This window comes from Drosophila santomea, chromosome 2L (genome assembly GCF_016746245.2).
Source record: "Drosophila santomea strain STO CAGO 1482 chromosome 2L, Prin_Dsan_1.1, whole genome shotgun sequence".
In the NCBI taxonomy this organism is placed as follows: Eukaryota; Metazoa; Arthropoda; class Insecta; order Diptera; family Drosophilidae; genus Drosophila; species Drosophila santomea.
In genome coordinates this window covers 21,459,887-21,473,731 of record NC_053016.2, presented here as the reverse complement: position 1 = coordinate 21,473,731, position 13,845 = coordinate 21,459,887, and the positions used below count along the sequence as shown (strand labels likewise).

At 38.5% G+C, this 13,845-nt stretch overlaps 2 protein-coding genes across 2 annotated transcripts; both read left to right on the top strand.

Annotated features, from left to right (window-relative positions):
- Positions 1 to 579: 579 nt before the first annotated feature.
- Positions 580 to 2,148, top strand: LOC120458839 (transmembrane protein 53). The gene is made up of 3 exons (XM_039646664.2): positions 580 to 1,174; positions 1,235 to 1,595; positions 1,657 to 2,148. The coding sequence occupies exons 1-3, from the start codon at positions 870 to 872 to the stop codon at positions 2,020 to 2,022; spliced, it is 1,032 nt and encodes a 343-aa protein (XP_039502598.1). The 5' UTR covers positions 580 to 869; the 3' UTR covers positions 2,023 to 2,148.
- Positions 2,149 to 9,176: 7,028 nt separating this feature from the next.
- LOC120458647 lies at positions 9,177 to 10,207 on the top strand. The gene has a single exon (XM_039646376.1). The coding sequence runs from the start codon at positions 9,241 to 9,243 to the stop codon at positions 10,024 to 10,026; it is 786 nt and encodes a 261-aa protein (XP_039502310.1). The 5' UTR covers positions 9,177 to 9,240; the 3' UTR covers positions 10,027 to 10,207.
- Positions 10,208 to 13,845: the final 3,638 nt, after the last annotated feature.

Below are 13,845 nucleotides of genomic sequence, written 5' to 3'. Positions count from 1 at the left end.
AACTGCCACGCCCACACTTTTGAAAAATGTTTTGATATTTTTTAATTTTTATATTGGTCTTGTAAATTTCTATCGATTTGCCAAAAAACTTTCTGCCACGCCCACTATAACGCCAACAAACTGCCCAAAGCTCCTTCGCACTTCCACCAGCTGAGTAACGGGTATCAGATAGTCGGGGAACTCGACTATAGCGTCTGTCCGTCCGTCTGTCCATCTGTCCGTCCGTCTGTCCTTCCGTTTGTCCGTCCGTCGAGATCTCAGAACTTATAAAAATTAGAAAATTGAGGTACAGCATACAGACTCCAGAGACATAGACGCAGCGCAAGTTTGTTGACCCATGTTGCCACGCCCACTCTAACGCCCACAAACCACCCAAAACTGACACGCCCACACTTTTGGAAAATAATTTAATATTTTTTCATTCATTAGTCTTGTAAATTTCTATTGATTTGCTCGCGGAAGTCATATAATGGTGTACAAATTTAAACACAGCCCTGATCAAAAAGAAATGAAAAGTTAATGCGCATGACAAGCCCATGGAAATCCCATGCGTCAAGAAGCAGCAACCCCAATAATTTACTTCCCTGAATGCACCCAGTTACTGTCGCAAGGAATTTTAGATGAATCACATCGCCAGCAAAAGCCAGTCAAACGATGATGACTGTTCTGTGTCACAAATCAAAGGGCTGAAGCAGATAGCTTAAAAACAAATTGAAATTAACAGCCAACGCACGCACTCGAATTTTGACACAACGTGAAGTTTACAAAATCGATATAGGTTGTACCAACCGTACCCTAAAAGTAGTCTTTGCGTAACCCGACCGACCGAAAAATAATTACTTTTCCCATAGAACTATTAGTATGTCAATATGTCGATATCGCCTTCGCACTCGTGCGGGTTAAAAGCTGACGGCACAGCCACCCAGTATAAAGAAACGCCGGCCACCACACAAACCTCTGGGCTTCAGTCATCACCTAGGTCCTTTCCACCAGAGCCCGAGGATACGTTAGAGTACTTCATTAAGTTTCCAAAGACTTCATCTAAAAATGAGTTTGTACTAGCTAAGGACCATGACAGCGAGGATAGCCACGTGCCCATTGTTATGCTGTTGGGATGGGCGGGCTGCCAGGATCGATACCTGATGAAATACTCTAAAATTTATGAGGATCGGGGGTAAGTGTAAAGGCTGACACACCAACACAATCATTAATTAAGGAATTTCGCTATTTCCAGCCTTATTACTGTGCGATACACGGCTCCGGTAGACAGCCTATTTTGGAAGAGATCCGAAATGATTCCTATCGGCGAGAAAATCCTCAAACTCATCCAGGATATGAATTTTGACGCCCATCCACTAATATTTCACATATTTTCCAATGGCGGGGCATACCTGTACCAACATATTAATTTAGCTGTGATGAAGCACAAGTCTCCGCTGCAGGTTCGTGGCGTGATTTTTGACTCTGCTCCTGGAGAGCGAAGGATATTAAGCCTGTATCGTGCCATTACAGCCATCTATGGCAGGGAGAAGCGCTGCAACTGCTTGGCTGCACTGGTTATAACCATCACACTTAGTATCATGTGGTTTGTGGAGGTTAGTGCCGTTGAATTTAATAGGTATAGATTATCAGCATTTACTGCTGACTTCGTTTCAGGAATCAGTTTCTGCCTTAAAAAGCTTATTCGTGCCGTCTTCGCCAATACGCTCCAGTCCGTTTTGCGATCTCAAAAACGAAGCCAATAGATACCCACAGCTTTTTTTGTATTCAAAAGCTGACATTGTTATTCCCTATCGAGATGTGGAAAAATTTATTCGACTTCGACGCGATCAGGGTATTCAGGTATCGTCAGTATGTTTCGAGGATGCCGAGCACGTTAAGATTTACATCAAATATCCTAAACAGTACGTTAAGTGTGTGTGTAATTTTATTAGAAATTGCATGGCAGTTTCTCCCATTAAGGTGGCTGCTAATTATAAGCCATCCGAAAATTTGTATCGGGTTAACCTAAAATACGATTAGGCAGCACAGGAGAAAGAAACAAGAGAGAACTAAACTCATCGTAATTATTAAAGGTTTAAAGCGCTTTATGTAGAATCAAATTTAAAAGTGATTAAAATAAAAGCATTTCCAAATATTTAAAAAACATTTATCTAAAAAAGTGGTTTATGTACGGAAAACTTACCTGCAAAGTGGTAAGCCTTTGATTAAATCTACATATATGTAATTCCGTGTGCTGGCGTACCTCGTAGTGTAAATAAAACAAATATATTTTTTCAGCGACATATCAAATTAAGAGTATTTCTTTTTTGGCTTGGGTGACTTTTAGTACTGAGATGCAGATATATTTAATTAATAGACCTTTTCAGCGTGCCACAGATCCACCGGGACCTGGTGAACTTCACCATGTTTTTCTTTTTTTGGCCTTTTACTTTTTTTGGTCTTGAAAGAACAGAAAAACGAAATCTGCAATTAATCTATTCAATTTATTTCTTACAACACTCTGCCGGTTTGGCCATGGTTTTAAAAATTTCTAAAGCAATGGAGCGATACGGATAATACTTGAGGTTTTGCTAGGAGTTGACTGGAACATGTGCCAATAAGTTTTGGTATAAAGTAAAAACTGGCAAAACTAAAAATATAAATAAATTAAAAATGTGTCTAAGTGTCTTAAAACAAACTTCCACATGTATGCATAAACCCAATACCCTAAAGTTTATAGTTTACCGACAGGCGGATCGACGGGAGTAGTTATCATGGCCAAGAATTTGTATGCTTTAAAAAGTATATAAAATGTTCCTTCCGGTTAATCCGTCGCAAAAGAATTAACCCAGACGGGCATTTTCTTTTGTAGTTTGCTTTGGTTTCAACTAAACTCAATTTGAAATAATCGACAAAGAGGCTTACTTATTTATTCATTTTCTTTACTTATTCGCCATGCGTATTGAACCAGTATATCAGTTTAATATATACAAATTACTTTTCGTTACGTGTGTGCGATAGTTATACCCGTTACTCGTAGAGTAAAAGGGTATACTAGATTCGTTGAAAAGAATGTAACAGGCATAAGGAAGCGTTTCCGACCATATAAAGTATATATATTCTTGATCAGGACCAATAGCCGAGTCGATATGACCATGTCCGTCTGTCCGTCCGTCCGTCTGTCCGTCTGTCCGTCTGTCTGTCCGTCCGTATGAACGCTGTGATCTCAGGAACTACAAAAGCTAGAAAGTTGAGATCAAGCATACAGACTTCAGAGACATAGACGCAGTGCAAGTTTGTCGATTCATGTTGCCACGCCTACTCTAACGCCCACAAACCGCCAAAAACTTCCACGCCCACACTTTTGAAAAATGTTTTCATATTTTTTCATTGTTGTATTAGTTTTATAAATTTCTATCGATTTGCCAAAAAACTTTCTGCCACGCCCACTATAACGCCTACAAACCGCCAAACACTGTGTTTAAGGCTCTCACTCTCCCGTCCACTAGCTGAGTAACGGGTATCAGATAGTCGGGGAACTCGACTATAGCGTTCTCTCTTGTTTGGTAATGTAATCGTTTAAATATTTTATATCAGAAATAATTGTCGACACATGAGCATAGAGATTTTGAGAATTATGAATGTAAAAAGCTTGCATGCTGATTCCACAGACGTCAACGCAGCGAAAGTTGAACGATGCTCACTAAAGCGCTCAAAACGGTAATGCTAATATATATAGTAAAGTAAAATAATGGCGGAAATTGTATTTAGTTTAGCTTATTCACCAAAAGTAGTTAAAATCATATTTTATTTATTAATTTTTTATTTATTTTAATATTAATTACTATACATAAACAAAAATTTATAATATAATAACCAATTTAAAGTGCGGAAATTGTTAACTTTTTTGTCAGGGTTGAATTGTTTGTACCAGTGCAGTGGTTAAAAGATGACCATTCTTCTAACTCGTCGAGCAATATCTTTTTAATGTTTTTCCAGATGTCCTGTTGTACTCCAGGTATAATTGAATGGCACGGAGCCCGACTGGCTAGCTTAGCGACTTTGTCGGCTAACTCATTTCCATTAATTCCTATATGAACTGGGACCCATAATAGCTTAATTTTGCAACTGCTTTTTATGATCAGGTGACGAATTTTGCATAAAAGGTTGTTGTTGTTGTAGACGTTTTGGACTCCCTACAGGGTGGACAGACTATCACTGCAGATAATATGTCTTCCCTGGACTTCGAGGGCAAATTTAATTGCCTTCATGATCGCTAAGGCTTCAGCGGTAAAAACCGGGAAGTGGTGGGGTAGCACACCCCAAGAAACAATTGATCCGCATTCATCTACTACTCCAAATGTGGTTGTTGCGTCGGACTTTGAGCCGTCTGTGTACAGCCATTTCCGATCTGCGTATTTATGGGTAGCTTCTTCAAATAGCTGTTTAAGCACTGTAGGAGTACACTGTAGTGTCGATGGCCGTGATACGTAATTTCCAAGGGGGCGACGGGATGACCTTATTTCAACGACGGGGTGTTTCACAAATTGTATGTATCTTCGTATCGGAGATTGAATTTTGAATTTCCGCCGATGTTTGAAGGCAATTTGAAAGTCTTTGTGAAGGATAGAGATCGTTCAGCACATGAGTTTTGGTATTAGTTTGAAGGTTGTTTGGGCGACTCTGTCTTTAATGTTTGGTGGTCCTGCTTCATCCAATAAGTATTTAGTTGGGGTCGTTGGGAATGCACCAATTCAGCGGCTAACGGCAGGTGATAGGGAGGCAGGATTTTTAAGGGAAGGAACGCGTTCTATATCTATGTTATTAAAAGCTAATGGTGGGTATGTACAGCGTTGTTTCTCACAGATATGGAAAATTTTAATTGATTTGAATTTCGTTCAGCATTTATTTAAACTTATTATTTAGTGTAGTAGTGTTCTTACACTTGCTAAAAATTATGGCATTATTAATGTTATTAAAGGGCTGAAAGGCAATCATGAACAATACGACTGAGAGAGGCGATTCTTAGGGGATGCCATTGTGGAGGGAATAGAATTTGGAAAGAGTGTTTTTTACTCTGACTCGGTATGAGCGATTGATCATGAAAGCCTTCGTCAAGTTAAAGGTCTTTTGACCTATCCCCCACAGGGAAAGTTGATCCAATACTGTATGCGGCCCTACGCGATCGAACGCCCTTTCAAAATCAGTTGCCAGTATGGTAACATGATTTTGGGCGTCAGATGCATAATGGTGGAGCTGCAAAAGCGAATCAAAAGTGCTATGCTGTTGTTTAAATGCAGTGTGGTGGATGCTGATAAGTTTATGTTTAGAAATAAACCACATAAGCCTTTTGGATAACATTTTTTCAAGTGTTTTGCTTAAACAAGGAAGAAGGAAAATAGGTTTAAAAGATGTAATTTCGTGTGTTGGCTGTGAAGCTAGGATTTTATAGCTAGTGTTGAGCAGTGTTATCCCTCTCCAGTTGTTGCAGTCGCCTTTCTTGGGGAGCTTCACGATGATTCCGCTTTTCCAGCTCTGCACAGTTCGCGATATTCATCACGATTCTGTGTAAGCTGGTCCGCCAGAGGCTTCAGATTGTTCCTCCTTCTAATCAGGTCCCAGGTCCCTTTAGATATCCACTCTGCTCTTTCGCGTTTTATGCAGCCTAATTATTTGCTTAGCTGCGGTCCTTAGCTGCCTGCAGGTGCGTTGTTGTTGTTGTTCCCGCAATGTGGACGTCATTCTCGTCCTCAGAGTGGAGTCGCTAAGGAGGTGCAGGTTCAGGGGGGCGCTCGTCGGTGTTGGCTGTTATCAGTGTTCCTTGAGTAGTTGCGGTTCAACTTTATTTCAAGTTCTCCAGTGACCAACTCATGATCACTGTCTATAGATGCTCTTCTTTTGTTCCGAACGTCCAGTAGTGAGTGTCTCCATTTCCTGCTAATGCAAATGTGGTCGATCTGGATGCGCGTGTTACCACTAGGAGATGTCCAGGAGTATTTGTGGACATCTTTGTGTGGGAATATTGTTCCACCGATGACCAGTTGGCTGCCACTTAAATACCTTTTATTATTTTGGCGACGAAAAGATTAAAGTCGTTGGTTGTAGGAAAATTAAGCTATCTTTACAAAGGATGCGGTACAGATCCCAATCAGCTTTATCCATCTTAAATTTTGGTGGTAGGCGTAGTGTTTTACTATTTATTCTGTAATTATGGGATAGTGATCACTTCCATACAGAGTGTCTTTAACGGACCACGTACAGAAAGAAAGCAGTGATGCGGAGGCAAATGTAAGATCAATAGACGTGAAAGAGTTGTGAGTGTGGGTGGCGGAACCGTCATTGAGGACAGTTAAGATTGAATTGTTTATAACTTCTTCAATTTGAGGCCCTATAGAGCTATATGAAGGGGCCCCCACATTAGACTCCAGGCATTGAAATCACCAACATATACGATTGGTCCACTACATTAAGAATTTCGTTGGCTGCTACGAATTGAGATGGAGGTATGTATGTATTAAAAATACAGATATTGGATAGAGCTAGGATTTCAATACCTAAAGAGCATGTACTACCATTTATTGTTATAGGTCTGTGTGGAATGTCTTTACGGACGAGTATGCTGACACCTTGCTTGGGTTAGGTATTAAAAATAACGTTATAGAAATATGCAGCAAATTGCTTGGGGGAAGCTATATTTGTTACAGAAGCATTAAGATGAGTTTCCTGCAGACAAATAACATCCGGGTTGGTATCGTTAAATAAGAGTTGTAGCTCGTCGTAATTGTTAAAGTAACCATTCATATTCCCTTGAACTAGTGTAATGGACATAATCGGGAAGATAAGGCGGATATTAGTTTGTTAGACTTGAGGTAATTTGGGGATTATGAAATTATGAATCGCTCATAGATTCGTCGGAAGGTTCATTGTTCGGTTTTCTGGCATTTAAAATATTTTTATGCAATGTTGATTTATTTTGAATAGAAGATGTTGATGGGCTTTCGGTATCATGTTCTGCATGAATTTTTTGATCAGATGATGCAGGGGATAGGTTATATTTGTTTAGATTCGATTGTTTAGATTGGTAGGGGGTACTGGGAATAGGGGACTGGGGAATGGTGAAAAGGGAATGAAGCGGGAGTTATTCGGGGCTACGTCGATGGACGCGTTAATAATTTTGTCATTTTTGTTTTCGTTTGCGTTATAGCTGCCTGATAAGCGGTGATAACCGGAGTGTGTGGTGTTGTCAAGAATATTGTTTTCGCTTCACGCATAGTGCATTATTTAACAGTTTTAATTCTTAGAATTTCCTTTTATTCTTGGTACTTTGGTCATTGTCGAAAGGAGGCCGAATGCTCATCAGAACAATTGGCACAGTTGATTTTTGTGCATTTAGTTGGAGTGTGTGGTGGAAGGGAGCAATCAGGGCAGCGGGAAGAATTTTTGAAATGCTTGGCCGTGTGGCCGAGCAATTGGCAAGACTTGCAACGCATAAAGTTTGGTGTATACTCGCGAACTTTAACGGAGTGCAAAGAGATTTCGATTTTCGATGGCAGATTATATAGTTCGAAGGTCAATAGGATAACTCCACTCGGCTTAGACACACCATCGTCACATTTTGTGACTTAAGTTCATTGAAAATTTCATTTTCGTGGATGTCTTAGAGATATAGGGCATAAACAGTCCCTTTTACAAAATTATGGTCCTCATGAAGCTTGCATTTTATTTTGCATATACAAGTTACGTCGGTGGTGTTAATGAATTTATCGGCATCGGATTGGGCTTTAACTAGCATTAACTAGTATTTTTTTACGCAGTGTTTTGAAAAATCAATGCAAAAACTTTAAAAAGCAGAGGTAAGAAAATTAAGAACCATGCGGGTCAGACAAAAACAGAGACCGATCGCTAACCGCTGTTGGGAGAGAGGAGACGTCCGTATATTTGTTCAAAATGTTATGTAATATGAATAACTCTTAAACTTAACTTAAAAATTTTCTATCTATTGTTATACCCGTTACTCGTAGACTTGAAGGATATATGTATTTCATTCATTAATAAGTATTCCAAGCATATACTCGTATATAAAGAATATACTTATTTGTCTGATCCTATCGGTCTAATCTAATTCTAATAGTCGAGTACCCTGACTACAGAGTTCTTCCCTTTGTTCTTAAAAAAATAACGTGGCTAAAATATAGAGAAAAAAAACGAAACTTTTCAAAAATGCGGACATGGCAGTTTTGGGCGTTAGAGTGGGTGTGGCAAAACATTTATTGGTAAAACGATAAAAGTTTAGAAGACTAATAATAAAATGAACATGAATCAAAACGGTTTCAAAACTGTGGTCTTGGCAATTTTGGGCTGTTTGTGGGCGTGGCAGCATCAGGAAACAAACTTACGCCGCATTTACATATGTCTCTGGAATCTGCTCTGGATCTGCCCGTCCATCTGTCCATCTGTCTTTCCGTCCGTATGAACGTCGAGATCTCGGGAACTATAAAAGCTTGAAGGTTGAGATTAAGCATACAGATTCTAGATTCTGTTGCCATCAGCTTAGTAACGAGTATATGTTAGTCTTAGAACTCGACTATAGCATTGTTTTGTTTTTTTTTTACATTATTCAATATTTAAATCTAGGTGGCAGGATCGGCCTACAGTGTTGGTGTTTTCAGTCCGCAGAAATTCTGTCGGTGTTTCTTACTTTTCATATTTTTTTTTATTTTAAAAGACCTTTCTGGCAACATAAAAATTTAAGTATATTTTGTTTATCTATACTTTACTGTACTGATTTTATAAAGATATCGGATTTTATGTCCTACTACAATTTTGTATGACTTCCCTTACGTCAGCGAGTTGTGGTTTTGCTATGGAATTGTGTTGTGGTTGTTTCGATTCACTTATTCCACAGATCTGTTTACCATCATCATACACTTCACATATCAAATGGTCTGTCGGACCGAGCGTCCTTAACATTTTTTTAGTTATATCATACGATTAAATTACTTTTTGAGAGGGTTTATGAATAAAAAATAATAGGAAATATACAAGTAGATAGGTTTTACCGATTTGAGGTATCACATTTTTAAAATGGTGCCGACGCGCGGGAAATTTCACATCTGCTTATATACCAACCGTTCCATATAGAAGTGCTATATTAAACAAGGTTTTTTTTCAAAAATACTATTTTAGTGCAACGGTCACACTTTAGGGCGTGTTGTTTTCCGAGTTGATTAGTTACAAATATTTTAATAGAAGGAATCAATGGGTGCGTCCAACCGCATTTTGCAAGTTGCCGTCTGTGCGTCCGTGTTTTCCTTAATATGTTTTATTATCGCGTTTTCCACGCCCTATTGGCTGGTTACAGACGGTAGTTTACAAAACCCGCGATTCACAAACCTAGGCCTATGGGAAGTTTGCTTCAACAACTTCCAGGATATACACCGATTTTTTGACAATCCCTTTAACGGATGCCTATGGGTTTTCGAAGAGGAATATTACATCATACACGACTTTCTCCTGCCTGGTTTCTACATATCCGTTCAACTTTTTGCTACGCTATGCTTTGTAATGTGCCTTGTTGTTATACCACTCACTGCAGCATTTCTCCGTACATCTCGCGATGATGACAGGTATATGGTGCTCCTGCTGGCGATTGGATCATGCCAGGTTGTAGGCTCTGTTTTCGGATTTATTGCTGTGGTCACTTTTGGCGCAAAGGGAGATTCTCGGGATTGGATGCCTGGATGGCAGAACAACGATATGGGTTGGTCATTTGCCCTGGGCGTTGTTGGCGCTGTGCTGCTACTGCCGGCTGGGGTACTCTACCTGGTAGAAGCGCGTCGGGAAAGGTACAAGCGCCTAAACGAAATCAGCAATCGGGAGATCAGTGAATACGGAGATGAGTATTACCAGAACCAGGTATCCGCTGCAGCGCTTCCGACTGCTCCGTCGCCATATCAATCCTCTTTTGCATCTGAGCCAAGTCGTCCACGGAGACCTCAACAAAATATTTCCGCTGTACAAGGAGGAATTCAAACAGATATATGAAATAAAAAAAGGGAAATATTGTGTATTCGAAGAAATTATCCGTCCATTTACACAATATTTTTTATAATATTTACAAATATAAATATATTTACGATGTAAGGTAGATTTATCGTTTCACAAATTGACTACTAATTTTTTAAAAATGTATCGAATTCAAAGTTAATAAAAATTTGTCAAATAATTTATGTTTTTCTTAAATTATTTCGTACTTTTTTAAATTTAAATGTAAAAGACAACACATTTAATTTTTTAGCGAACATACAGCTGGCTACACGTACATATGTCTCAAAATGTTTCAAAAGTTGGTTGTACATGTATTTTGTTTGCAGTTTTATTAAATTCGTATCGTATTGGAATATCCCAATAAGGTTTGTTTATACGTCTGCCACTTTTATCTATATATCAAAGAATTTAATTTATCTTTTATAATAATAGCCATTGTAATTTTGGATAAACTTACCGATCCGACAAAATCTTCATTGAATTCATAAATTTAATATTTTTTTGGACTCCGCTGGTAAACAACAATATATTCAGCTGCGAAAAATCAAATAGAACAGCTTGCCCAGTAAAACTTTGAATAAGTCTCCTACCTACAACTTAGGGTTTTTAGAAAGGTTAAACAATTCACTTTTTAGGAAATAAAAAAGAACTACAATAGTTCTTTTTATGCTTATCTTAAATAAGAAATTTTCTTAGGAACGACAAAATTAACCGAAAAATAAAATAGCATCACTTTATGAAAAATTCTTAATTGTTCAATATTAAACTTGATAGTAACAAATTCACTAATAACAAATGTTTGCGTATTGAAACTACACCCATCCCACTAATTTAATATTTCGTAAAGTATCCCTTATTACCAATAACAGGAGCGCAACGATTTGGCATGCAATCAACTAGGTCCTGGAACCGTTTTAGGAATATTTTGCTCCAGGACTTCTTTATTATAGCCCAAAGTTATTTGTTGTTAGTAGGCTTTGAAGCTAAAACTGCTCAAGGATTTTTGATGGGATTACGGCGTGGGGACATTGCAGGCCACTCCAAAACAGGAACATATTTATTTTGGAACTAAGCCTCGGCTTTCCTGCTGGTGTACTTGGGGTCACAGTCTTGTTGATAGTATTCGGCAAAGGGTAGCATCACCGTCACCAAAATATCCACAAACACATGTTGATCCATGATGGTTTTTATCCAATGAATTGCCCCAACTACATAGTACGGGAAACAAGCCCATACCATTCTCCGTGTTTAATTGTTTCTGTGTAATTTGGCTTATATTCGGTGTTCCTATGGCGCCTTAAATACGATCAAGATCCATTGCCACCAAAAATAACAACCCTGTTCTCACCTGACCATAGAAAGTTCCTCCTTTTTTCGGCCATTTTAAATGTTTCTTGGCAAACTTAATGCGCTTGGGTTTGTGTCTCCCATTTAAAAGAGGGACTTTCCTTCGACTACAGCCTTTTAAACCATGTTCCCTTAGACATGTGTGAACTGTTTGCACTGTTGCGGATGTGTTGAGATCCTTTTTCAGTTCGGTAGCATCTTTTAATGGATCCTTCTTGCTCTCGCGCACTTGCCGTTAACGATTGTTTTCTCCCACGTGTTTCGGGCTTCTCGTTGTACGTGATTGCATTTCGTATCAATATGTTCGAGCATTGAAGGATTCGAGCAATATTTTTGGTTTTTTGATCATGTCACATGTCACATACTATATAGGTTTGGAAACTTTTCTTTCTAATTGTCCCATTGTTTTCAAGGAGTCTATTACAGTACAAAACACGAAAGAGTGCATATTCGAGTTCCGCGTTTTACAGGTACCGCTTACTCAGCTAGTGTATGTGGGCGTGGCAAAAGAAATTTGTGGCATTCCCAAAGAAAAAAGAAAGACAAATAATAAAAATAACAAAAATGCATACATTGTTTAAAAGAATGGGCGTATCACCATTAAGAAAAATAACCTGCTTTGCGCCTATGTCTTCCGACCATATAAAGTATATATATTCTTGATCAGGATCAATAGTCGAGTCGATTTGGCCATGTCCGTCTGTCTGTCTGTCCGTCCGTATGAACGCTAAGACCTCAGGAACTACAAAAGCTAGAAAGTTGAGATTAGGCATACAGACTCCAGGGTCATAGACGCAGCGCAAGTTTGTCAATTCATATTGCCACGCCCACTCTAACGCCCACAAACCGCCTAAAACTGCCACGCCCACACTTTTGAGAAATGTTTTGATATCTTCGAAGACATGGCCATGGAGCAGCATGGAGACGCCTACGCTGTGCAAGCTTACAGAACTTTGTCAAGACCACTCCTACGTCCACAAACCACCCAAAACTGTCACGCCCACTCTTTTTAGGAATGTTGTTTTATATCATTTGTCTCTAAAATTTCTATTGATATGCCCGAAATATTTGTTTTTTATTAGATTTTTTGACAACGCTGCAAACGAATTTTTTTTAAATCTACTTCGCACTCCCACCAGCTAAGTAACTCGACTATAGCATTGTTTTAAATCAACTGTGTAAAGTACTTATTGTTCAGATGCAAGTGATCAATGTATTGTATACGAGGTGGCTTCAAAAAGTAAGGTGATTTTTCGAATCTCGGCGGCAATGTACTTTCGATTATAGATTTCTTTCTTTTGTTACACTCTTCCCGAACATGAAGTGAATGGCATTTTTTGTTTGGTTGTGAGAGGCGTGTCCTTTTGCAGGCCATGAAATGTTTAATTTTAAACATTACCTATCTTAAGTAGAATTAGCTTAGTACTTTAGGCTTTGATTCAATTTTCACGTTTTAATTTCGAACTTAATCTTTTCACATAAAACTGTTTTATATGTTGTTCAAACAATACATTTTACATTATATAACTAGATATTTAATGTTACATAAAAGCTGATAGCATAAATGGGCTCTGGTTACATTGATCGATTAGTACCCTCTCAAAAATAGGCATTGCCTTTTCAAAAAAAACGGAATGGTAAAATGGTGTTTAATGTTTCGGCCGTGCAAGTAGCGATAAGTTTGTAAGCAGAGAGTCAGCGCAAGTTTGTTGATTCATGTTGCCATGCCCACTCTAACGCCCACAAACCGTCCAAAACTGCCGCGCCCACACATTTGAAAAATGTTTTGATATTTTTTCATTTTTGTATTAGTCTTGTAAATTTCTATCGATATGCCAAAAAAATTTTTGCCGTGCCCACTCTAACGCCAACAAACCGCCCAAAGCTGCCACGCCCAAACTTTTGATAAATGTTTTAATATTTTATTTTGTATGTCTTCTAAATTTCTATCGATTCGCCACGCCCACTCTAACGCCCCCAAAACGCCAACAACTGTCAGTGTGGAAGACTCTTCGCACTTCCAATAGCTGAGTAACGGGTATCAGATAGTCGGGAAACTCGACTATAGCGTTCTTTCTTGTTTTTATTGGTTTCACTATTTTACATTTTCAACTTTTCTTGTACCTACACCTGTTAGTGTCCGGTTTTTTTTCTTTATAATTTATAATCGGCTGTCCTGCAGACTTAGGTTAGATCACTCGTAGTAAAATTAAAGATATTTTATATTATGAGTTAAATAAAACAATTTTGTTTAGCAAATGTTGATTTGCGAATGTTCACGAAATGACAACGCACAACAAAAGAGTGCTCAAACGCGACTAGGTATACCCTGCATTTCCATTCACTACTTTTTTAACGACTAATTACCAAAATATAAAAATTTCAAACCTTTAATCACCGCTAAAGTTTGTATGAAAGCAATTGATGATTTTAACGTTGGCATGACCTACAATATCATCGCTATGAAAA